Source organism: Phyllopteryx taeniolatus, chromosome 2, assembly GCF_024500385.1.
Source record: "Phyllopteryx taeniolatus isolate TA_2022b chromosome 2, UOR_Ptae_1.2, whole genome shotgun sequence".
Taxonomy (NCBI): domain Eukaryota; kingdom Metazoa; phylum Chordata; class Actinopteri; order Syngnathiformes; family Syngnathidae; genus Phyllopteryx; species Phyllopteryx taeniolatus.
This window is the reverse complement of record NC_084503.1, coordinates 38,818,793-38,844,552: the sequence shown is the minus strand read 5'-3', so window position 1 is coordinate 38,844,552 and position 25,760 is coordinate 38,818,793. Positions and strand designations below refer to the sequence as shown.

The window sequence follows — 25,760 nt, the reverse complement described above, 5'->3', positions numbered from 1 at the left end:
AATTGATTGGCATTACGATTTCTAACTCGCGGTTCTATTTTTATTTAAGATAAATTAGTACAACAACGGTATGATATTCATAATATAATATTCATATGATATCGACTTTAATAAAATAACTAATCTTATCCTTTTCTTCCGTCCCGCGCTTTCAACGTATTCAACCTGACCTGGGGGAGTTTAAATTTTAAAATCTTTTTTTAAAAGCAGTTACTCCCCCGCTATATCGCGGTTCACGCTTCACAGTCTCACTATTTTGCTGATTTGAAAAAATAAGTATTGTTACAGTTGTTGCTTTGCTTTTATATATATATATATATATATATATATATATACTGTACTTTGTACAATATTTGTTAGGCCATTATTGGCCATTTTTAAGTGGCCCGCGGCATATAGGAAAAAAAACAAAAACATTTGACACTACCGCAACTATGTGTATGGGTCTAGAGCTGGCCTGGCCAACCCGCGGCTCGCGAGCCTCATGCGGCTCTTTAACTAGTTTCATGCGGCTCTTCAGGAGCTGTCACATGACATGCGTCAAAAATGCTTGGCTGGCGCTGTCATTCACTCCCCCTACAGCTAGATGGCACACTGACCATGTAAGCCTGTTTGAGTGACGTCAAATGAGCGACGAGAAAATCTTTGGTGTGACATCATTTGTGTTGTAAACAATTTCCGTCAAGTTACCTCTTGAAATGGCAGGGAAAAAAAGCACAGCCAAACGAAAATATGAAGAAGAACACAGGACGTTTTTGCCAGAGTGGGAGAGTTTATATTTTTTTTGTTAAACGTAATGGCAAGCCGATCTGCCTTATATGTCACGCAGCATTAGCGCATTTCAAAGCTTCAAATCTTCAGCGTCACTTCAGCTCACTCCACCCTAACATCGAACAGGAATTTCCAAAAGGGACTGAACTTCGCAAGAACAAGTTGGTCGCTTTGAAAAGCAGGTGCAGTTTTTCAAAAAAATTACAAAACACTCAGAGACCGTAACGCTTGCATCATATCAGCTGGCTTGGAAGCCAGACTGTTTGAAAGCCCCGCTCGTCACAGATGAGGCTGCGGCTGAGTTGGAGATGATCGACCTTTGTGAGGAGGATCAACTGAAAACTGTTTTAAGGGAAGGGACCGTTGAGTTCTGGAAAAGTGTGCCAATTGAAAAATACCCCAACATCAAACGTCAACGTACGTCTGCGAGTCTGTGTTTTCTACCCTGAAACATGTGAAATCAAAGCATCGATCTGTTCTGACTGACACTCATTTGAAAGAATTGCTTAGAGTGGCAACAACAGAATACAAGCCAGATTTGAAGAGGATTGTTCAAGATAAGGAATGCCAGAAGTCTCACTAAGCAGCATAGTAAGAGAAAGATGTTATTGAAAATTATTCTATTATTGTTTGTGGACTTGCTTGAACTGAGAGTTTGTGTGTGTGAGACAGTGCACACAATGTTAACTGTTGAAAATTACTGATATTATCATGTTGGTGTGGTTATTTTCATTAGATCTGGCTGAGCAGAGGTCTGTGTATGCGTGCATACATGATTAAAAGATGATGTTCATGTGTACCCGTGTATGTGGCTCTTTGCAGTAACACAGAAAAAAAAGTGGCTCTTAGTCTCTGACAAGTTGGCCACCCCTGGTGTAGAGAGTCTGAATGGAGGGGCCTACTAGTAAACTAAACTACTACTACTACTACCACAACCACAGGTAATAATAAATTGATCTATTTTTTTTTAGAAATGCAAAGAAACTATTTACAACTAACAAAATGTCCCTTTATAATGCATCGTGGATAAGATAATTCAGTTTCAGAAGGAAAAATGTTCTCCTCTTTTTGCTCTGTGTCAAGGGTTAATTTAGGAACATGTCACAATGATTATGATCTTTAAGAAACACTGCTTTAAAGACTGTCATCTTATCAGAGATTGCTCACTTTGGTTCTTATTATATGGAGATCTGCTCAGGACTGATCTATTATAATGTTATGGAGGGCTACCCAAAAAATCATGAAAATGCAAAACTATTTACATTATCACTTTTAACAGAAAGCTCTGATGTAGCAGTTTCTCAAAATAACAATGTAAAATAGTTTGATGGATTGTTTTTACTGTGTTTAATAAAGTTGAAGTATGTCCAAGTGGGCCTTACATCCTTCGATTCTGTTTGTTAAAAAAACGTTTTTCTGTTTGTTAATTTTTTTTTTTTCTGGAAGCCATATTGTCTGGGACATATGATTTCACATTTGCTCAAAAATTAATCGTAGCATGCTGTGAAGTTTCTAGAGATTTTTTGAAAATTGAACTAATAATGAAATGGGTTGGTAATTGTAATCTTCTTTTCCTTTCGGCTTGTCCCGTTAGGGGTCGCCACAGCGCATCATCCTTTTCCATGAAAGCCTATCTTCTGCATCCTCCTCTCGAACACCAACTGCCCTAATGTCTTCCCTCATGACATCCATCAACCTTCTCTTTGGTCTTCCTCTAGCTCTCTTGCCTGGCAGCTCCATCTTCATCATCCTTCTACCAATATACTCACTATTTCTCCTCTGGACGTGTCCAAACCATCGAAGTCTGCTCTCTCTAACTTGGTAATTGTAATAACTAGCCTTATTTGTTATGGTTTGTGACAGGTTTGACTCCAAAGCAGTAATAATGTAAAAAAAATTGAGGAGTCTTTATTTAAAAAAACTAAACAAAGAGAACTCATTCATTCAGCTTCCGTACCCCTTTACCTCACTAGGGTCATGGGTGTGCTGGAGCCTATCCCAGCTGACTCTGGGCGAGAGGCAGAGTACACCCTGAACTGGTTGCCAGCCAATCATAGGGCACATATAAACAAACAACCATTCACAATCACATTGACACCTACGGGCAATTTAGAGTCCTCAATTAATCTACCATGCATGTTTTTGGGATGTGGGAGGAAACGGGAGTAGCCGGAGAAAAACCCACGCAGGCATGTGGAGAACATGCAAACTCCACACAGGCAAGGCCAGATTTGAACCCCTCAGAACTGTGAGGGAGATGTGCCAACCAGTCATCCACCAACAAATAGAACTGTTAAATAAATAAAAAATAAATAAAAATTAAAAATACAAAAAAGAGGAAAAGAATGAGGTGATGTGGGAAAATTTTCGACTAAACAGCTAGGTAAAAGGTAACCAAAAACTATGGTGCAAGGCAAAAGCAAAAAGCAACACAACAAAGAGTGAAAACTAGGGAAACATGACTTATGGTGATGGGAAGTGGGAGCAAGGAGGGTCACCCGGAAAATGCCAAAACGCTTGTTAATAGGGACAAAAAAACAAAGTAAATCCTACAGGGAGAAGTACCAAACATAACTGGAGCGAGACATGATACAAAACAGCAAACGGCCCCAAGGAAGGAACAAGAGCAACATTCTGGTGTCTTCCGGTGTTGAACACAGCACTTCAGACAGGGCACTGATTACAAATCGCTCCCAAGTGCAAAACCTCCTTGCTCACTCCACCCAGCTCACTGCGCCCCTTAAAGGATGCAAGAAAAAACACAGCCAGCTGGCAGCAAAAACAAAATTCAACTTAAGGCAGAACATGCCTTTATATGATATATAATATCAGACATTGTCACCAAGCTGTTCCCGTGGTTGTTGATGCCTTTCATAAATAAAGATTCTTCCTCCAACTTTTCCCTGGTGAAAATGAGTGTGAAATATGTCTGCCGTTTTAATGTAGTCCTGCAGAAACGCTGAGATCTCCTGCAACATAAAACGCATCAGTATTCAGTAACGCGTCTGCTTTTAAAGTCACAGTAGATGGCCAATTGAGCATTTATTCAATATGCTCAATATCCAATTTAAGATCTATGTGCTAGTACGCTCTTTGTCCGAACTAGTAGGTCAACTCAGCGTATTAGTGGGATATCAAGCAATTGTCAACTACTGCATGACCTTGCTGCACACTAGTAGTACAAGTAAATTATATTAGTGAGGAAAAACTGTACAGTAGTTGATAGACTTTACACCGATATGATCGACTTGATCGGTATCGGCCGATAATTATTATTTTATGATCGACTAATCGTCTTTAATGTCATAATTCGCAGTCATTGATCGGCTCCGAAAAATACATTTACTCTGTGTCGCCGTCATGCACAGTATATTTGAATCCAAAAGGTAGTTTATTTTTAGCCTTGTCGCGTATTGATGTAATTTACGATCACTGTGCTATGTCAAATAAAACGCGACTGGATACACTCGTTACCACGGCCACGACAACAACAACGCGTGTATTTTGTTGGTCAAGAAAAGAACAAAATGGGGAAAAACGTGTGGTGGTGGGTCACCGGTGCTCGGGAGAAGACGTTCGTTCACGTACTTTTAATAGGATACGGCTCACAAGCAGGTAACAAAACGTTATGTAGCCTAGCAAGCTAGTGCTAGCAGAAACGGTTATCGTGTAGTCGGACAGTCAGGAGTCTGACATGCCAAACGCTCTGGCTGGCGGCTACAATTGTACTTTTAAGGAGAGCATTTTAAAAAATATATTTTTTTAAATAAAGCCAATAAAAGTAACATAATAGGTGCACCTTTTTTTGACACCACAGAGTCACTTTAACTTAAACATATTTTGAGCGATACGCATTAAAACAGATAAAAACAAATTATTAAATACAAAACTCACCACTGCGGCATTACGGTAAATGGAGTTATAGTGGGAGCCCTGCACTTTCACGAAACTCCAAATCTCTCACGGCCACCGCTAGGGTCGACAAATTTGTGTACGCTTGTTTTCAGACGTGCATCAACTAACCAATTGATCAACAACTAATTGCTTATCGAAATTAATTATTAATAAATCTAATTAATTATTAATAACTATTTTAATAATCGAGTAATCATTTAGAGACCTGGTTTAACTTCAAATTGTACAATCTTCAGAATTTTTAGCCTGGCAACAGGAAATATTCTCACATATCTGTAGTCCTCCATGAAAGCAGACTGTGTTTTATCAAACTAAGACATTTGCAAACAGGGACGTGCAGACATTTTGGGGGCAGGGAATCAAGTGAGAAAAAGGGCACTTCTATAACTATGAAACAGAAAACACAGTTTCCTTAATACAACCCCAATTCCAATGAAGTTGGGACGTTGTGTTAAACAAATAAAAACAGACTACAATGATTTCCAAATCATGTTCAACCTATATTTAATTGAATACACTACAAAGACAAGATATTGAATGTTCAAACTGATAAACTTTATTGTTTTTAGCAAATAATCATTAAATTAGAATGTTATGGCTGTAACACGTTCCAAAAAAGCTGGGACAGGTGGCAAAAATGTCATGGCCCTGTGTTTCAAGTTGTTTTTCTTTGTGTTGCAGTGTCTGGGTGGGCGTGGACATCGGTGACGCACCTGTCATGCATTGTAATCATCAGCCTTTTTAGGGGGCACCGTGACAGTGTGTGGGCATCGGAATATTCGCTCGTTTTTGCCCCGTGTTTGCCGCCGTTCTGACCGCTGTCCAAATTTAGGCTCAATACGATTATACCACACGGACCGTTTGTCGTGTCTCCCTGCGTTATCTGTTTTTGATTCTCTCTGGTTGTGAGTTCCTTTAGTTTCGTATGTCTCGTCATCACATGCTCTGCCATTTAATTAAAATTGTTCGGACCTCTGACCTGGAGTCTATTTTTTGGGATCTGCCCTTACGGCATTGCCGATCATGACAAAAAAAGACTGAGAAAGTTGAGGAATGCTCATCAAACACCTTTTAGGAACATCCCACAGGTGAACAGGCTAATTGGGAACAGGTGGGTGCCATGATTGGGTATAAAAGGAGCTTCCCTGAATTGCTCAGTCATTCACAAGCAAAGATGGGGCGAGGTTCACCTCTTTGTGAACAAGTGTGTGAGAAAATAGTCGAACAGTTTAAGGACAATGTTCCTCAACGTACAATTGCAAGGAATTTAGGGATTTCATCATCTACGATCCATAATATCATCAAAAGGTTCAGAGAATCTCTAGAAATCACTGCATGGAAGCAGCAAGGCCGAAAACCAACATTGAATGCCCGTGACCTTCCAACCCTCAGGCGGCACTGCATCAAAAACCGATATCAATGTGTAAAGATATCACCACATGGGCTCAGGAACACTTCAGAAAACCAATGTCAGTAAATACAGTTTGGCGCTACATCCGTAAGTGCAACTTAAAACTCTACTATGCAAAGCAAAAGCCATTTATAAACAACATCCAGAAACGCCGCCAGCTTCTCTGGGCCCGAGCTCATCTAAGATGGACTGATGCAAAGTGGAAAAGTGTTCTGTGGTCCGACGAGTCCACATTTCAAATTGTTTTTGGAAATTGTGGACGTCGTGTCCTCTGGGCCAAAGAGGAAAAGAACCATCCGGACTGTTAAGGACGCAAAGTTCAAAAGCCAGCATCAGTGATGGTATGGGGCTGTGTTCGTGCCAATGGCATGGGTAACTTACATATCTGTGAAGGCACCATTAATGCTGAAAGGTACATACAGGTTTTGGAGAAACATATGATGCCATCAAAGCAACGCCTTTTTCATTGACGCCCCTGCTTATTTCAGCAAGACAATGCCAAACCACATTCTGCACGTGTTACAACAGCGTAGCTTCGTAGTAATAGAGTGCGGGTACTCGACTGTCCTGCCTGCAGTCCAGACGTGTCTCCCATTGAAAATGTGAGGTGCATTATGAAGCGTGAAATATGACAACGGAGACCCCGGACTGTTGAACAGCTGAAGCTTGTACATCAAGCAAGAATGGGAAAGATTTCCACCTACAAAGCTTCAACAATTAGTGTCCTCCGTTCCCAAACGTTTATTGAATGTTGTTAAAAGAAAAGGTAATCTTACAGTGGTAAACATGACCTTTTCCCAGCTTTTTGGGAACGTGTTGCAGCCATAAAATTCTAAGTTAATGATTATTTGCTAAAAACAATAAAGTTTATCAGTTTGAACATTAACTATCTTGTCTTTGTAGTGTATTCAATTAAATATAGGTTGAACATGATTTGCAAATCATTGTATTCTGTTTTTATTTATGTTTAACACAAAATCCCAACTTCATTGGAATTGGGGTTGTATATTAAGGCTTCATTATTGATATTATTACCATTCTTTTATTGCTCTCATTATCATCACTACAATTCTCTTTCCACACCTAGACATAGTCATCGCTGGTGACATCAACTTATATTCAGTGTACCTTTCACATTTGAAAGAGGGCTGTCTGTCTGTATCAGGTACAGTATTGATACATTTCTCTCAACAACAAACTAGTAGACTGCATACTTTGAAGCTGTGGAGCCTACAATCAAAATGACTCAATAGCTGTTTAAGACATGACACTTCATGTTCTAGTCACTTGAACATTAAAGGTTATGAAACCGTGCTCTCTTTTACTCAAAAAGATGAAAACTTTAAAAAATACATTTAGACAGCATTTGTTTAACTGTGCTCTGTCCGTGTGTATGTATAGATGTTTCCTTAATTGACTAAACAAACTCCTCTACACATTTAAACATGTCAGGAGAAGATATTCTCTCGAATAACTGAAGTTCTGTCGTGATACTTTCCCTTTATCCGTGCAATGCCTTGGAGATTGTAAATGCATGCAAATTGGTGCATTTAATTCATTAGTGCACAATTTACATATCAATGCAGTGTTTTAAACATGACACAATGAGATATTTAACTGTATTCGTCTGTAGTGTCCCAGTATATAATCCTGTATGCCCAGGTATCAGATGAGGAGCCTTAGCTAAACCAAGCACATCAGCTAGCTCATACAGTGGGGCAAAAAAGTATTTAGTCAGCCACCAATTGTGCAAGTTCTCCCACTTAAAAAGATGAGAAAGGCCTGTAATTTTCATCTCAGGCATACCTCATCAATGAGAGACAAAATTCGGTGAAAAAAAAAATAAAAAATCCAGAAAATAACGTCTAATTTTTAAATAATTTATTAGCAAATTATGGTGGAAAATAAATATTTTGTCAATAACAAAAGTTCATCTCAATACTTTGGTTTTATACCCTTTGTTTGCAATGACAGACGTCAAATGTTTTCTGTAAGTCTTCACAAGGTTTTCACACACTGTTGCTGGTATTTTGCCCATTCCTCCATGCAGATCTCCTCTCGAGCAGTGATGTTTTGAGGCTGTCGCTGGGCAACATAGACTTTCAACTTCCTCCAAAGATTTTCTAAGGGGTTGCTATCTGGAGACTGGCTAGGCCACTCCAGGACCTTGAAATGTTTCTTACGAAGCCACTCCTTCGTTGCCCGGGCGGTGTGTTTGAGATCATTGTCATGCTGAAAGACCCAGCCACGTTTCATCTTCAATGCCCTTGCTGATGGAAGGAGGTTCTCACTCAAAATCTATACATGGCCCCATTCATTCTTTCCTTTACACGGATCAGTCGTCCAGGTCCCTTTGCAGAAAAACAGCCCCAAAGCATGATGTTTCCACCTCCATGCTTCACAGTAGGTATGGTGTTCTTTGGATGCAACTCAGCATTCTTTCCCCTCCAAATACAACAAGGTGAGTTTTGACCAAAAAGTTCTATTTTGCTTTCATCTGACCATATGACATTCTCCCAACCCTCTTCTGGATCATCAAAATCCGCTCTAGCTAACTTCAGATGGGCCTGGACATGTACTGGCTTAAGCAAGGGGACACGTCTGGCACTGCAGGATTTGAATCCCTGGGGGCGGCGTGTGTTACTGATTGTAGCTTTTGTTACTTTGGTCCCAGCTCTTTGCAGGTCATTCACTAGGTCCCCCCGTGTGGTTCTTGGATTTTTGCTCACTGTTCTTGTGATCATTTTGACCCCACGGGGTGAGATCTTGCGTGGAGATTATCAGTGGTCTTGTATGTCTTCCATTATTTAATAATTGCTCCCACAGTTGATTTCTTCACACCAAGTTGCTTACCTATTGCAGATTCAGCCTTCCCAGCCTGGTGAAGGTCTACAATTTTGTTTCTGGTGTCCTTTGACAGCTCTTGGGTCTTGGCAATAGTGGAGTTTGGAGTGTGACTGTTTGAGGTTGTGGACAGGTGTCTTTTATACTGATAAGTTCAAACAGCAACCAGTTCAGGGTGTACCCCGCCTCCTGGCCGATGATAGCTGGGATAGGCTCCATCACGCGCGACCCTAGTGAGGATAAGCGGCTCAGAAAATGGATGGATGGATGGATGGAAGTTCAAACAGGTGCCATTAATACAGGTAACGAGTGGAGGACAGAGGAGTCTCTTAAAGAAGAAGTTACAGGTCAGTGAGAGCCAGAAATCTTGCCTGTTTGTAGGTGACAAAATACTAATTTTCCACCATAATTTGCTAATAAATTCTTTAAAAATCAGACAGTGTGATTTTCTGGATCCCCCCCCCCCCCTCATTTTGTCCCTTATAGGTGAGGTATACCTATAATGAAAATTACAGCCCTCTCTCATCTTTTTAAGTGGGAAAACTTGCACAATTGGTGGCTGACTAAATACTTTTTTGCCCCACTGTATGTGCATGTTAGCAAGACACACGTTAACTGTGTTTGGTCTTGTCATTTGTGAACTCGAGAACTTCCTTCATCATCACTCACCTCCAAGAGTAAAAGCATTCGAAAACAAAACTTATTACAGAGGGCCGAGGTTTGCTGCTCTTTGTCTCTGCCGCTTTGAAAGGATAAGGGAGGGGGTCATTTTACCGAGCGCCATCTCCCGACTAGCTATTTGGAGTTTTCTTTTTTTAAATGTATATTTATTTGTCAGGAAAGCTGTGCCAAAGCAGGAATGTAAATTTTTATAAGAGAGAGAGAAAAAAACAGCCCACAGACAAAATGGCACATTTACTTCAGAAAAAAAAGGGCAAGGGCTCAAGCCCCCTTTTATGTCTGTGTGTTCACGTGCCTGTTTGTAAACATAATCTTTTACTTTGGAAAACAATGATCAGCATTTAAAAAATAAATAAAAAATCTGACATGTTACAGACCAAACCAGTAACTGACTCATGATCAATTTATGTTTGTGCATTATCTGCAGTCCATTTGAAATAATGTCCTGTTTTTGAATAAAGAGATGGCAATACAAGAAAAGTTTTTTCTTCAAAATATCAAATAAAATAATCAACAGATTAATTGATTACTAAAATAATAGATCATTGCAGCCCCACTTGTTTTGTTGGAATTTATTTTTTAGCATACTACATTAGCGACTGAACATTTTTTGGGTGCTATAGCTGTTATAGCTATAGCAACGTTATATGATTGCTTGGGATGACGAGCATGGCTGGCATCTGCCGCCTTGTTTTTACCATTTTAATCGATGACACCCTAATAAATTGTCATTTTTTCATCATATTAAATTAGTGACCGAACATAATTTTGGGGTGCTTGGTGTTGTTTATGTGAGACTGGAACAACATTAGATAGCAATATACTGGAAATACCAACTTGAACAAAGTGGTGTTTGGAAACTCAAGCAAGTTGTCATTTTTTTGATTATTTTCTTTTCCTGAAAAGTTGTAATTTTGAAGGTGGGGGGATTCCGCCCGACAGCTACGATATATCAAATATGACTAAATAATACCACTTTATAGTATAGTACATTCCTTTTTCCACACCAGCTATGCAGTGACGTTAGTCTCCACTTCTGCCACACTATACGTCAAGGTATCAATTTTGGGAATGAAAAGGGGCATTCCAAAGGAATTTAGTTATTACCAATTGCTACAAAATGGATTAATTTAATTGGAAATTGAGCAAAAATATATAAAATTAACTTGTTAGTGAAATATGGACTATTATGACCTTATACCTTTAAGCACATTGGAGAATATGCCCCAAAGAGCCAAAGAACTAATACTTGGGCCTTAAGACAGATATAAAGGTGAACGAATAAATATTTAGATGGCTTTCCAGAAGCCACACTCACAGATTTGGCAACACTATTACCTTCTCCAAAACGTCAAAGAGAACCAAGTGAGTAGGACGTGACTGCACATTTGGAAATGAAGTCCGGAGCCAGAGAAGCGGGTCATTGTAGAATCTGTCTGCTTCGTCCACATAACCCGGCTGGCCGAGATTAGGCGGGCACTCGAGGAACCTCATCTTTAGTGGGCAGTGGACGTGGCTGCAGGGAGAGAAAATCTTTACTTGCCTGTTACAGGTCATTGTCGAGCTCACCGTGCAGTGGGCACCTGTAGTAAGGTGTCGAATGGCAGGGCATGAGGAAGAGGACGTCAAACTCTGACACATTGTGACAAAGTGCACGGACATGGCCCATGACGTCCAGAGCGCCGCGCTGGTGAATTAAGCCCGTGTAGAGAGCTATGAGCAAGTTGGTTGCCAACAAACCACATGCGGCTGCTCGTCGCCACACTCTCATATTTGCCACCGATACACCTGTTTCACACACGCACGCACGCACACACACACACATACACCGGGGCTGGGCAAAGTATGATAATCCAACCCACCAAGCATTTACACTGTCAAGAGTCCTGTAATACAGTGTATATAAGAAAGACTACGCACAGGCCCTACTCAAAAGCCAAGTTTTTGTGATGTAAAATATTGAGACCAAGACAATTTCAAAACGTTGATGTATAACCTGTTTAAGTAAACTGAAAAAAAATTATTTGGGGAGAAGAAAAAAAACCAACTGAAATGAGGTTGTATGAGTGTTCACATCCTCTTCTAACTGCATGGGAAAGTGGATGTGTTGAGAATTAACCAATCACTTTCCAATTCATTTTAAATGGGAGTCAGCACACACCTGCCACCATTTAAAGTGCACCTGATTACCCCCCCAAAAGCTCAGATATTCTAGTAGGCTTTCCCTGACAATTTTTGCTTTGTAGCAGAAGCCTGTTGGTTTTTGTGGTCAACAAAACTAGTATTTGACACTGGACATAATTCCCTCCATCTTTGTAGACTTTATACATCCACTGTTATATGTCATATAAAAAATGTAAATAAGAACTTACCGCAAAAGACCATACAGAAGGGAAGCAGAGGGTAGATGAATCTAAACTCTTTGTGAGGAAGCAAACTGAAAAGAATTCAAACATGCCACAAATTGACTAGATTGATTAGCATTAGTAGATCTGAATAAAGAGTAAGTGAGAGAATTCCGATGCTTTACCTGTATATGCCAATGGTCCAAGCGATGGCCACCAGCAGGATTCTGTACCTTCTGAATGCGAGGGAACATCCGTGAAAAAAGAATGGGAGATGAGAGCCCATTATGACGGGGAAGCCCTGAATGAGGTACCAGTGCCAGGGGTGGGTGCCGTAAAAGTCAGCCACGCTGTGTACGACGTTTATCTTCAGGAAGTTGAACTGCACGAAGATCCACTATACAACAAATGAATAACTTATGAACCAATACACATCCTTTCATTTGCACACAATAGACCAGTGTTTCCTCACCATTATTAAGCCAAGGCACATATTTTACATATATAAATCTCAGGGCATACCACTAAACAAAAACGTCACAAAATATCCAGTGAACCCCCTGCTATTTCCTGAAGAACAGGGACCGAGTCCTGCCGCCTATAACGAAAATCCACCAATAATTAACACGCCCCCCACCCCCGCTAAGGGTTTATATGTATTGTAATTGCCTATAGATGCCACAAGATGGCAACAAATAATCACTTCTGTCTGAATGAGGCTCTTCACCTCACTACATGGCTGTCATTGCTTTTGGCCTCGCACAAAAGCAGCAAATTCTCAAATGATATTGATGATATACCAAGATATTTTTTAAGCAATCGTATATGGGTTTCGAAAGAATACTTACAGAAAAAAATATTTGCTGTAATGCCCCTGCATGTGGGAAAGGAGGCCCACAGTTGTCAAATCACTTTTCAGCCATTTATTGCATGTCAGGAGAACAGTAAAATACACTAACACAGTAAGCACACTCACGGAGGAGTTGCTATCGTCCGCAGCTCATGCCCAAAGACCCAGACTCGCCGAAATCACACACCAGCCCACCAGGCTACACCTCTTAAAGCCACATGCGTGTCTAACACAGACACCACAAAACATTTAGTATTTCTACATATTGTACACCTGCATTCTATGTGTGTTAGTAAGTTTTAAATGCATTTAAAAAAGTGTATGTGTCATATGGTCTCTATATAGTGCGGGTGGCTCTGGAATGTATCCATTGGGATAAATGGGGGTTCATTGTACTGAAATCATGAAGATCTCACCTCAATTTCCTTACAAATTTACTCTGTGTGAAATCTGGGACTGTTTAGTCGAGCACAAAGCTATTATTCGGTTGCATGAATGGAGACAGGTGTACCAACTGCTATCCAGTAGATGAGCATTTATTTTTTCTGCCTGTCACTATATCTTGCTGGCATAGGCAGATGAACAAAAATAATTTATTTATTAAGAAATTATTTGTTGTAAATAAATATTTATTTTGGGACCAATTAAGTGAAATTGGATTGGAAACTCTTCATGTCTCCATTTTTCGTAGTGTTTGCCCTCATTAGGGTCGCGGGTGAGCTGGAGCTTATCCCTGCTCACACCCTAGACTGGGTGCCAGCACCTCTACACTGTGAGGGAGACGTGCCAACCACTTGGTCACATTGACACCATGACCTCCAATAACAATGCCCTTCTAGTTCATACGGAAACAGTATTGAAATCATGAACTCAATGAATGCACAACTGTTGACCCATCTAGTGTGTTGGTTATCCTAAGCTTGTGTAGGAGTACCTAACGAAATGTTCAATGTACATTTCACCTTCTCAAAGAAGACAGAGTCGATTATGGTTGAAATCACAATGGCTGAAGCCCTAAAAAACAAAAATATTGTTAGTTCAAACAAACAAAACAAAATTCACCCAAAATCCAAATATGAAGCTGTGAATATGAAACACAACTAACCCTATGGGAATGTAGTTATCAACCACTAGTCTCAGTTTGTTTTCGTCCTGCCAGAAATGGTAAATCAACAGCGGAAGCCAGACAATCAGGGCCGTCGGACGAACAATGAACGCTAATGCAACAAGGCTCAAATATTTTTTACTGGGAGGGAAAAAAACACAAGCAAGGTGTGAGATAGAGAAAGAGAGAGAGAGAGAGAGAGGTTTATCACATTCAGGAGACCTGCTGTGTGTTTTGGATGTTGGCAAGGGGAAGTAGGAAAGAGCCAGACAAGCGATTGTGGCTTCCACGCTGTTGCTTATCGTTCTGGTGCAGCAGAACCACGTGAACCACGAGCACATATGGCAGAAGAACTGTACACAAACAGAAAAACAATCAACATGCAACAGATTTGAAATTCAACCAAGACAGAAACAAGTCTACTTACCGCCCATTTTGCAATATCTCGATCTTCCAGTGTTCTAATGAGGAAGAAGAATTTAACGTCTGCAAACGCAGCAACAAGGGCGTGAAGGAGTCGGGGAAGCCATATCTGGAGGCAAAAGCAACCAAGTTGAATAACAAATCGAATCTAACACACGGCTGAATATAGACCAAAAAAAGATACTTTCCAGAAGATACACAGAGTCACAGTGTATCCAGTGTAGTATTTTATAGATGACCGCAAAGGAGAGAGGATAGGTGAAGCCTCTTATGCCCTCCTTCCATTCCCACGTCAGATGCCCATAAGTCCCACTGTTAAGTTTTTTAAAACTTGATTACCTGATGTGAATGCAATTGCCTGGGGACCAGTCCAGCGTCTAATCTGACTCTAGCTCAAATGAGGACAAGCACTATAGAAAACGGATGGATGGTGTCAAAATGAATTGAGTTGAAAGGATATTTGAAGACCATGTGATGTGCGACCTCCACAGACTGCCAGTACTCATCTGGAATGAAGCTGCTCTGAACCAGGAAACAGTTGACGACACGGAAAATCACAGAAAACACCGCAACTCTCAGCACCTCTGTATGGAGAAAGAAGAATGACTTTGCAGTAAAGTGTTAGAAATTAAAGCGGTAAAGATAATGGCATTACTAACGCGTTGTAAAGTACCAAGATGGCGCCTACAAGTGTGGTCGCCTCGGTTACATGCTCTCTGGTATTGTTTTTGTTTTTGTGTTTTTCGTACGTCTTTGGAGACATTACACGACTCACTTACACAAGGGGAGACTTGCTAACCATCAAGGAGGCTACTCCGGACTTTCTTTCACCAACTTTCACAAATCCGCTCAGTTTTTTCCCCGAGTCACTCACCGCAGCGGCGTCCGCGGTTTTCGCCGCATGGAGGCGGAGGCGGCGCCACAGAGGGAAGCGAGCCGGCATCCAGGTGAAACTCCGCAAGAGAGGATACAGATTGGCGTTCCCGTTGATCCACCTCGCGAATGTACGCTCCCTACCCAACAAAATGGACGAGCTTCATCTTCTGCTAAAGACCAGTAAAGACTTCGGACGTTCCGCCGCCATGTGTTGAAAACAGTGAAAAAGTGGACCAATGAAGCAAAGATGGAACATCAAAGCTGTTTAGACTGCAAAGAGTGGCGTGTCTTTGAAAATTCAGCTGGCAGCCTGGATGAATATACGGAAACTGACACATCCTATATCAGTTTCTGTGAAGATGTGTGTGTACCAACAAAGTCATTTCGCATATTCAATAACAACAAGCCGTGGTTCACTGCCAGACTTAAGCAGCTTCGCCAAGCTAAGGAGGACGCATATCAGAGCGGGGACAGGGCCGTGTATAATTGCGCTAGAAACCTACTGACTAAAGAAATTAACATTGTAAAGAGGAACTATGCAGCAAAGTTGGAAAAACAATTTAGCGCTAACGACTCTGAATCAGTCTGGCATGCATTCCAATCGCTGACTAATTACAAGCGACGATCCCCCCAAGCTGAGAACAATAGCACAATAGCCAACGACTTGAATACCTTGTACTGCAGATTTGAAAAGGACACTTTCACACCCCACACCCATCCGGCCGCACCCCCGATCACAATCACACCTCTGACTTCTGCGTTGAGGACTTGCACGCTGCCAGAACTAAGACAAGAGCGTGCAAAATCCTCTCGGACCCTCACATCCCGGTCACCGGCTCTTCCAGCTCCTTCCCTCAGGTAGGCGCTACCGATCAATGCAAACTACAACTAGCAGACTTTCCAACAGCTTCTCCCCTCTTGCGATCAACTTCTTAAACAGCTAACCTAGTATTTCATTACAACATGCTGGGAATTTTTTGACTTGAGTTTGTTGTCACATTTCTGTGGGGTCAATTATATATTACTCGTGCACTCACTGTAGTAGTCTCGCCACGCTGCACTATTTGCATATCTGTTGTTGACCAATACTGGCCACTCATGCCAGAGTAGCATCTGCTCCATTTGTACACTGATTGAGGAGTATCTGCAACATTTGCACAATCAACATTGTCCCAGATTATCGCACTACTCGCTTGAAGTCTCGGCGCCCTCTTGCACAATGGTCATTGCACCGGACTATTGCAATATTAGTCTTTCGAACTGCTCTAAGTGCTAGAGGAGTCTGCAGCTTTTTGCACAATTGTCAATAAATAAATAAGTAAATAAATAAATGTACCGGCATTACCAGATAACTAGGAACCCTTTATTGCTCAGTGACTGTTTTTTGTCACTGTCTTTATGTCTCAAAAGTGTTCTCTGTCAATTGACTGTCTGTTGTCGTACTAGAGCGGCTCCAACTACCGGAGACAAATTCCTTGTGTGTTTTTTGGACATACTTGGCAAATAAAGATGATTCTGATTCTGATTTTAGAGGCACGGAGGGAATTATATGTATGTATTTACTTCCTGGTGGCACCGTCAAAGGAGGATGGCTGCCTCAAACCTCCCCAAAAAGGTTAGTAAAGTATGTTAAAATAAATATAGGACAAATATTTTCTGTACACATGATCTTTAGGGTGTTTAGTAATGATCTATGCATTTGCAATTACTCAAATGTGTTTGGTGTGTATGCAGAGTAAGTAAACATATGCATGGTCACAATAGTGACCCGTGGCCTAGCACATTGTGGCGAGGTGCACATATTCGTCTACAAAGACAGAGTACTTGGTGTGTCTAAGTATAATCTTGGGATGTAAACAATAATAATAATAATTACACCGTTTAATAATTACAAATAAGCAATAATAGATGTAAGCAAGTAATCAAAGGCAAACCAATCCGTTTTGGATATAAAATATGGAGCCTTGCATCAGCCAGTGGATACATGTAACATATGCAGCCATACGGGGGACGCCATACACTCCTCCCAAAGACTGGGTTAGGCCAAGGGCCAAGTGTTGTTCTTGGTCTTGCAAAGCAAGGTGAGGTGCCTCAAGGTTGAAAATTCCACCGTCACAACCTCTTTATTTCCCGTTTACTCCTTGATGAGATGACGAAGAGGGGATATAGGAGCTGCGGGACAAAAAAGGAAAACCAACTCTGATGTTCCCTTCAAACCAAAGAGTCAATTTATGAAGTTACCCTGAGGAACCCCAGAAGTTTGAACACAAGCAGAAAAGCTGCTGGTTCGCCGGAAAGACAACAATGTCGTAACTATAGCAACAAACACGGGAGAGCAATATACAGAAACAGTGGTCAAGACATGGAACAAAGAGCGACATGCATTTGATCAAGTCCATCAACCACAATGTATCATAAATTCCTGAGATGTCGTTTTTGTGATAAATGCAGCACCTATGCCTGTGAGAAGTGCAATGCATCGCTTCACATACAGTGCTTTAAAAAAATATCACAGAAAATAGAAAATGAGTTCAAAGTGAATGTAAATGGCTGCAAATGCAAACATCCATCCATCCATTTTCTGAGCCGCTTCTCCTCACTAGGGTCGCAGGCAAGCTGGAGCATACCCCAGCTATCATCGGGCAGAAGGTGGGGTACACCTTGAACTAGTTGCCAGCCAATCGCAGGGCACATGTAAACAAATAACCATTCACACTCACATTCACACCTATGGGCAATTTAGAGTTGTCAATTAACCTACCATGCATGTTTTTGGGATGTGGGAGGAAACCGGAGTGCCTGGAGAAAACCCACGCAGGCATGGAGAGAACATGCAAACTCCACACAGAACCCCGGTCCTCAGAACTGTGAGGCAGACGCTTTAACCAGTCGTCCACAGAGTAAGGAGGACCAGTACAGTATTCTTTGGAAAGAGGTTCAATTGAGTCAATACATTCTATATGGGAATGACTGTACTGACTGTTTGAGACTAGTTCAAAATAGTTTTTCACAAACAAAGTGAGTGGAAATCGTATTTTCTATTGAATTTTGCACTAAAATGTCCTATTGACGTACAAAATAAGTAATTGCATGTTGTATTCAGATAAAACAAAGCAATACTGACATATTGTGACCTTTATCTTTCGTCTTTATTGTTAAAAAACAAACAAAAAAGCACTTTTACAGCTATGAAGTGAGCGTACACCATACTACCGACTGCAACGGACAATCAAAACTGATGAAAAGATTGTCGGTACCCCCCTACTGACCCTTGAGGACTTGCATGCTGCCTGAACTAAGACAAAATCATGCAAGATCCTCTTAGACCCTCCACATCCTGGTCACCACCTCTTCCAGCTCCTTCCCTCAGGTAGGTGCTACCGAACAATGCAAACTAAATCAAGCAGACATTCCAACAGCTTCTTCCCTCTTGCCAGTAACTTCTTAAACAGTTAACTTACAATTCCATTGGGACATGCTGCCAATTTTTTGTCTTGAGTTGTCACATTTCTGTCAGGCCAATTATACATTACTCCTGCACTCACTGTCAGTAGTCTCGCCACACTGCAATATTTGCATATCTGTTGGTGACCAATACTGGCTACTCATGTGCCTGAGTAGCATCTGCAACATTTGCACAATCGGCCTCGTCCCAGATTATCGTACTACTAGTCACTTTAAACAGCATACATTTCTCGAAGTCTCGGCACCCTTTGCACAATGGTCATTGCACCGGACTATTGTTCTATTACTCATTTCAAACTGCTCTAATTGCTAGAGGACCATGCATCTTTTTGCACAATTGTCATTAAAAAAAACAAAACATTTTTACCGGCACTACCAGATTACTAGCAACCTTTCATTGCTCAGTGACTGTTTCTTCAATGTCTCTCTGTCAATTGACTGTCTGTCGTCGTACTCGAGCGGCTCAAACTACCGGAGACAAATTCCTTGTGTGTTTTGACATACTTGGCAAATAAAAGATGATTCTGATTTTAGAGGCACAGAGGGAATGATATGTATGTGTACGACCCCCTTAAATTTTTCACTCTTTGTTATATTGCAGCCATTTGTTAAAATCATTTAAGTTTTTTTTTTTTCGTCATTAATGTACACACAGGACCCCCTTTTGAGAGAAAAAAAATTGAATTGTTGAAATTTTTGCTTATTTATTAAAGAAAAACTGAAATATCACACAGCCATAAGTATTCAGACCCTTTGGTGTGACACTCATATATTTAACTCAGGTGCTGTCCATTTCTTCTGATCATCCTTGAGATGGTTCGACACCTTCATTGGAGTCCAGCTGTGTTTGATTATACTGATTGGACTTGATTAGGAAAGCCACACCCCTGTCTATATAAGACCTGACCGCTCACAGTGCATGTCAGCGCAAAAAATAATCACAAGGTTATAGGAACTGCTTGAAGAGCTCAGAGACAGAATTGCAGCAAGGCACAGATATGGCCAAGGTTACAAAAAATAAAAATAAAATAAAAAAATCTGCTTCACTTAAGGTTCCTAAGAGCACAGTGGGCTCCATAATCCTGAAAAGGAAGCTGTTCGGGATGATCAGAACCCTTGCTAGAGCTGGTCGTCAGGCCAAACTGAGCAATTGGGGGAGAAAAGCCTTGGTGAGAGAGGTAAAAAAAAGAACCCAAAGATCACTGTGGCTGAGCTCCAGAGATGCAGTCAGGAGATGGGAGAAAGTTCTAGAAAGTCCACCATCACTGCAGCCCTCCACCAGTTGGGGCTTTATGGCAGAGTGGCCTGGCGGAAGCCTCTCCTCAGTGCAAGACACATGAAAGCCCGCAGGGAGTTTGCTAAAAAACACCTTAAGGACTCCAAGATGGTGAAAAATAAGATTCTCTGGTCTGATAAGACCAAGCTAGAACTTTTTGGCCTTAATTCTAAGCAGTATGTGTGGAGAAACCCAGGCACATGGCTGCATTATAAAAAAGAGTGAAACATTTAAGGGGGTCTGAATACTTTCCATACCCACTTTATTTTAAATATGTCTGCTTATTTTCATGTGCTTGACTCCAGGAGTATTGGTACTGGACCCCCTAGCAGCGGCTGTTTGCTTCCCGTAAAACCGGTGTCAGAGTTTGGTTCGCATTGCCGGCAGTAAATCGGATTCGTGTCCAGGGAGGGTTGGACTGCCAATGCTGCCCTTTGTCAGTGATTTTGTTCCCAACTTTTATGGACAGAATTTCTAGACGCAGCCAAGGTGTTGAGGGGGTCCAGTTTGGTGACCTCAGTATTGCATCTCTGGTTTTTGCAGATGATGCGATTCTGTTGGCTTCATCAAGCCGAGATCTTCAACTCTCGCTGGAGCGATTTTCAGTGTGAAGCAGTTGGGATAAGAGTCGGCACCTCCAAATCTGAGAAAATGGCTCTCAGTCAGAAAAGGGTAGAATTCCCCCTCTGGGTCAGGGATGAGGTCCTACCCCAAGTGGAGGAGTTCAAGTATCTCAGTAAGTATCTTCAAGTATCTTGTTCACAAGAGAGGAAAGAATAGAGCGGGAGATCAACAGGCAGACCGGTGCAGCTTCTGGAGTCATGCGGACTCTGTCTCGGTCTGTTGTGGTAAAGGAGCTGAGCCTAAAGACGGCGCTCTCGATTTATTTATCAATCTACGTTCTTAACCTCACCTATGGTCAAGAGCTGTGTGTTGAGAACGAGAGAACAAGATTGCTGATACAAGCGGCCGAAATGTTTCCTCTCCAGGGTGTCTGGGCTTTCAGAGAAAGGGTGAGAAGCTCGGTCATCCAGGAGGGTTTCAGAGTTGAGAAGCTGCTTCTCTGCATCGAGAGGAGCCATATGAGGTAGCTCGGGCATCTGGTTAGGATGCCTCCCTGGTGAGGTGTTTCAAACATGTCCCACCGGGAGGAGGCCCCAGGAAAAGACAGAGGACACGCTCGAGAGAATATTTTTCTCGGTTGGTCTGGGAACACCTCTGCATCCCCCCGGAAGAACTGGATGGAGTGGCTGGGGAGAGGAAAGTCTGGACTTCCCTGTTCCCTGCTTAAGCTGTTGCCCCCGTGACCTGACCCCAGACAAGAAGATGACTGAATGAACTGTGATGGTGAAAAGGAGTTTAATGCTAATCAATTTAGTGCAATTTATTACTTAAATGTTTTCAGTCTTTGCACGTTTTCAGCACTTCAAACATATTTATTGTACAGTGCCGCGAAAAAGTATTGGCCCTCTTCTCAAATTCTTATGTTTTTGCATAGTTTCCCCACTTCACCCAAGTGAACTTAAAATGCTGTTTTTAAATGGTGATTTCATTTGTTAAGGGAAAAAACGATTCAAAAGTTACCTGGCTCCGTATGAAAAAGTAATTACCCCCCTTGTTAAATTATGAAATAATCGTGGCTAATCACAATTTTGGGTTAATTTTCACTGAGCACACCCAAGCCTGATTACCTCCTGACCTGTTCAATCAAGAAATCACTTAAACAGATTCTGTCTCGACAAAATCAAGTCAGACAAAAGATTGCCCGTTACAAAAAACGCTTACCAGTTATTAGGTTTAGGGGGCCATTACTTTTTCCATGCAGAGCCAGGTAACTTTGAATATTATATTTTTTTGCTCAATAAATGAAATCAATATTAAAAAACAGTATTTTAAGTTGACTTGGGTTATATTTTCTGATATTTACATTTGTTTGATCATCTTAAACAAAGTGGGGAAAGTATGCAAAAATATAAGAATTTGAGAAGTGGGCCAATACTTTTTCACGGGTCTGTGTTCGGGGGTGGGGGACTTTGCTGGGCCTTTAAATTAAATATCTGTAAATAATTAAGTATCTGTCTATGCTATTCTACTGGCCCATGAAAACGGGGAGAGAAAAAAAAAAAAAAAAAAAAGAATTCTCTTACATATCAGGTTATTTGAAAAAAGTAGCACAGAAATTAATTTCGCTCGTAACAACTAATAACCATTTCTGAATGAGTAATTCAGTTAGTTATGAAATTACTTTTGGGCAGAAATAATTTAGTTATTATCTTATTAAATTAACAAGCTTATTAAAGTAACAGGCGGCACGGTGGTCGACTGGTTAGGCGTGGGCCTCACAGTTCTGAGGAGCGGGGTTCAATCCCCGACCCCGCCTGTGTGGAGTATGCATGTTCTCCCCGTGCCTGCGTGGGTTTTCTCCGGGCACTGCGGTTTCCTCCCACATCCCCAAAACATGCATTAATTGGAGACTCTAAATTTCCCGTAGGTGTGAATGTGAGTGCGAATGGTTGTTTGTTTGTATGTGCCCTACGATTGGCTGGCAACCAGTTCAGGGTGTACCCCGCCTCCTGCCCGATGATAGCTGGGGTATGCTCCAGCACGCCCGTGACCCTAGTGAGGGAAGCGGCTCAGAAAATGGATGGATGGATTAAAGTAACACACAGCCCAGTAATATGATTTTGTCACACAAACTAAGGAAACCTACCTGTCCTAATCGGAGCATCGTCTTCCTTTGTGTACAGTAGAGACTTTCTTTTCCTGAGTTTCACATCCTCCTCTTTCCTCCCTAACCCTGAACGCTGTCTGAAAGTCTCCATGTGCGGAAGTAGTTTTCTTAGGCGTAAATCTACCTGTCTGGTAAAAGATTCAAGTAGAAATAAAAAACCTGCACAAACTCCATCAAGATGTTCCCACTTGTGTTCTCGGCAGGACACGTCCCGCTACAATGATTGGCTCTTGCATCGCAGGAAGGGCGACTATTCCGAACGGGCGTACCACCACATTTCCCCCCAATTTGACGCTCTAAATCCGAATTTGTACGTAATGAAAAAACAATCAAGTTTGTTTGTTACGGTTATAACTAGGTTTAGGGTTAGGGCAATTCATAACGCCGCCACGCTGAAATCACAGCGTTTTGTTCAAAACAAAATTATTTTGTTCAGCCAATCGCTTTGCAGTAAAGTAAAACCAATCATTTTGCAACAGGGAATTACCTGGAGAGAAGACGAGTGGGATTCATAATAACGCATTGACACAACTGTGACGACAAAAAAGGCGACAACTTTATAATAATGTCCAAAAGCCATCCAGCACGACAACCATCTTACCTTTAATTCAAGCCCGCAATAATTAGGCAGTTAATAGTTTCAATGCTTATTACCGAGAAAGCGGGGTGAAATTTCGTACAGCACTTCCGCAATCACGCCTACTTCCGGTGGCATTCAAACGTTCAAATTAAAAGGTAAACATTTCCGATGTACAGTACTGTAAACAATATTGCTGAAGTAACTACGAATAGCAAATTACACGTACTATATTTAGGAATTACGTCATTTTTAGATTAAAATTAATTCTCGTGATTTATTTGTGACGAGTTGCAATTTACCCTTCTATCCAGCAGAGGTCGACATGCATAACCTACTGTAGTTTGTTCTGTATCTAAAGCAGCGAATAAGACAATACGCCTGCTGTAACAGACGTGTCTTTGATGTCGTTCTTGTTGAGGACGTTCTCACGTTGTGTTTTCTCTCTCCATTGTATCCCCTTACAGCAAAGCGCCTCGGTCATTTCATTTTCCTTGGTGAGTTGAAACAGACACGCAATTATTGTTAATGTGTCAACATTTCACTCTCAAACTTCTATAGAGCTATACTGGTAGGCAACAACAAACTCTCGCGATACCTGGTGTGGCATTTCACACCAAAATGCAATGCGTGATTTGGTTTTCATTACATTCTTCCTTACTTTTAGGACCGCCTTGTGCCCTGACACTGACATTGTGTGTTTTGGGGGAAGAGTAATGCTTCGTAGAAAAGTCCCCTTCACCCAGATGGCCTTTGCGACAGTGCTTGGGGTGGCTGGTGGTTTCTATATCTACAGACCCTATTATGACACAGTGCCAAAAACCACAACGCAGCAGAACCGGGATGTGGCAATAAAGGACAATGGAAGTGGTGGAAAGAATTCATCCGGCTAACGTACAACAATGGACGAAACAAGCAAAGGAATCCACATTTCTTCAATATCAAATGAGTGATTGTAAATAATATATTTTTTTTCATTTTATTTTAATTCTGTAATGTGTCATGTATATGTGTTAATCACTTGCACTGACAATAATTCAGACCTAAAATAAAATCAGTGGTCATTATTTGTAGTAGTGATTTTATGAAACACTCCCTGTACTATATTGTGTAGGGTAGTGTTTCCTGACATTTATTGAGAAATATTTTACATTTAAAAAATCTCATGGCACACCACCAAACAAAAATGTCACAAAAACAACATTCAGTGGTACCTCCACTTATGAGTTAAATTTTCCTGTGACCAGGCTCAAATCAACTTCCTAACATCAAATAAATTTTACCCATGGAAATGAACTGTAATGCCATTAATAAGTTTCAGACCCCAAGAAAAATAGCACTGTAGTGTATAAGACTGCGATTGGCTGGCAACCAGTTCAGGGTGTACAAATAAAAAAAACTGAGATAATCTGGTTGCACAAGTGTGCACACCCTTTTATAACTGGTCGATGTCAATGTGTTTGGAATTAAGCAATCCCATGAAAACTGAAGTTAAATCGGAGTAAGTCAGCACACACGCTTCTATCCATCCATCCATTTTCCATACCGCTTATCCTCACTAGGGTTGCGGGCATGCTGGAGCCCATCCCAGCTATCTTCGGGCGAGAGGCGGGTTACACCATGAACTGGTCGCCAGCCAATTGCAGGGCACATATAAACAAACAACCATTCGCACTCACATTCACACCTACGAGTTTCCAATTAACCTACAATGCATGTTTGGGGGATGTGGGAGGAAACCGGAGTACCCAGAGAAAACCCACATGGGCATGGGGAGAACATGCAAACACCACACAGGTGAGGCTGGATTTGAACCCAGGTTCTCAGAACTGTGAGACAGATGTGCAAACCAGTCCTCCAACATGCCACCCACATGCCATTAATTAATCCCAAACAAATGTTTGCTGTTCTGAAGAGTTATACTGCACACAAACAATTGTTCTGCCTGACCATATACACTGCTGGATAGATAGATAAACAAAGATATAGTTGTAATTAATAACAATTTTGGGACAGATTAAATTACACCCCAGCTGATCTCCCATGGCACATTAGTGAGCCACAGCGCAACATCTGGGCCAGCTCCCATTTCAAAGATGGCTGCACCCAAGTAACCAGGCTTCGTTCACCTGCTGCAAAAAGATCTCAGAAACTGAGCTTCAGAAATTGATACTTGTTGATCGTCCTACATAATGTATAATGGTGCCTTGAGATACGAGTCACCTGACTTTTAAGTTTTTCGAGATACGAGCCATTGATCAGCTGATTTTTAATTTTTTATTTTTTTTACTTTGACTTGCAAGCACAAACTTTCGCTATTGCGTTTTATGGTGGCAGGTGACTCAACTCCTTCACAACAAGTGGCAGTTTGACAGCTATGATAAATAAATATTTTTTAAAAAAGACTCCAAGTTGTATATTGCCACACCCAGCTAAAGATTACTGTCAAACTAAACATAAAATGAAGAGAACTACGCATGTATTTAAAGT

General features: G+C 41.2%; 1 protein-coding gene across 5 annotated transcripts in view; it reads right to left on the bottom strand.

Moving 5' to 3' along the window:
* LOC133474440 (GPI mannosyltransferase 3-like) overlaps positions 1–23,432 on the bottom strand; it is a 38,193-nt gene extending 14,761 nt beyond the window's left edge. The window contains exons 1-13 of one of the 5 annotated variants that reach the window (XM_061766174.1): positions 23,295–23,432; positions 22,673–22,821; positions 14,806–14,929; positions 14,535–14,651; positions 14,350–14,455; positions 14,145–14,275; positions 13,923–14,063; positions 13,780–13,831; positions 12,153–12,364; positions 11,995–12,059; positions 11,206–11,410; positions 10,961–11,138; positions 3,581–3,740 (exon numbers count right to left, since the gene is read on the bottom strand). In XM_061766174.1, coding sequence (XP_061622158.1) covers positions 3,600–3,740; positions 10,961–11,138; positions 11,206–11,410; positions 11,995–12,059; positions 12,153–12,364; positions 13,780–13,831; positions 13,923–14,063; positions 14,145–14,275; positions 14,350–14,455; positions 14,535–14,651; positions 14,806–14,929; positions 22,673–22,784 — 1,584 coding nt within the window. In that variant the 5' untranslated portion in view covers positions 22,785–22,821; positions 23,295–23,432 and the 3' untranslated portion in view covers positions 3,581–3,599. Of the gene's footprint in view, positions 1–3,580; positions 3,741–10,960; positions 11,139–11,205; positions 11,411–11,994; positions 12,060–12,152; positions 12,365–13,779; positions 13,832–13,922; positions 14,064–14,144; positions 14,276–14,349; positions 14,456–14,534; positions 14,652–14,805; positions 14,930–15,219; positions 17,394–22,672; positions 22,822–23,294 lie in introns of those variants that run through there. The other 4 variants (XM_061766172.1, XM_061766173.1, XM_061766171.1 and 1 more) reach the window with 4 other exon arrangements.
* Between the last annotated feature and the right edge of the window lie 2,328 nt (positions 23,433–25,760).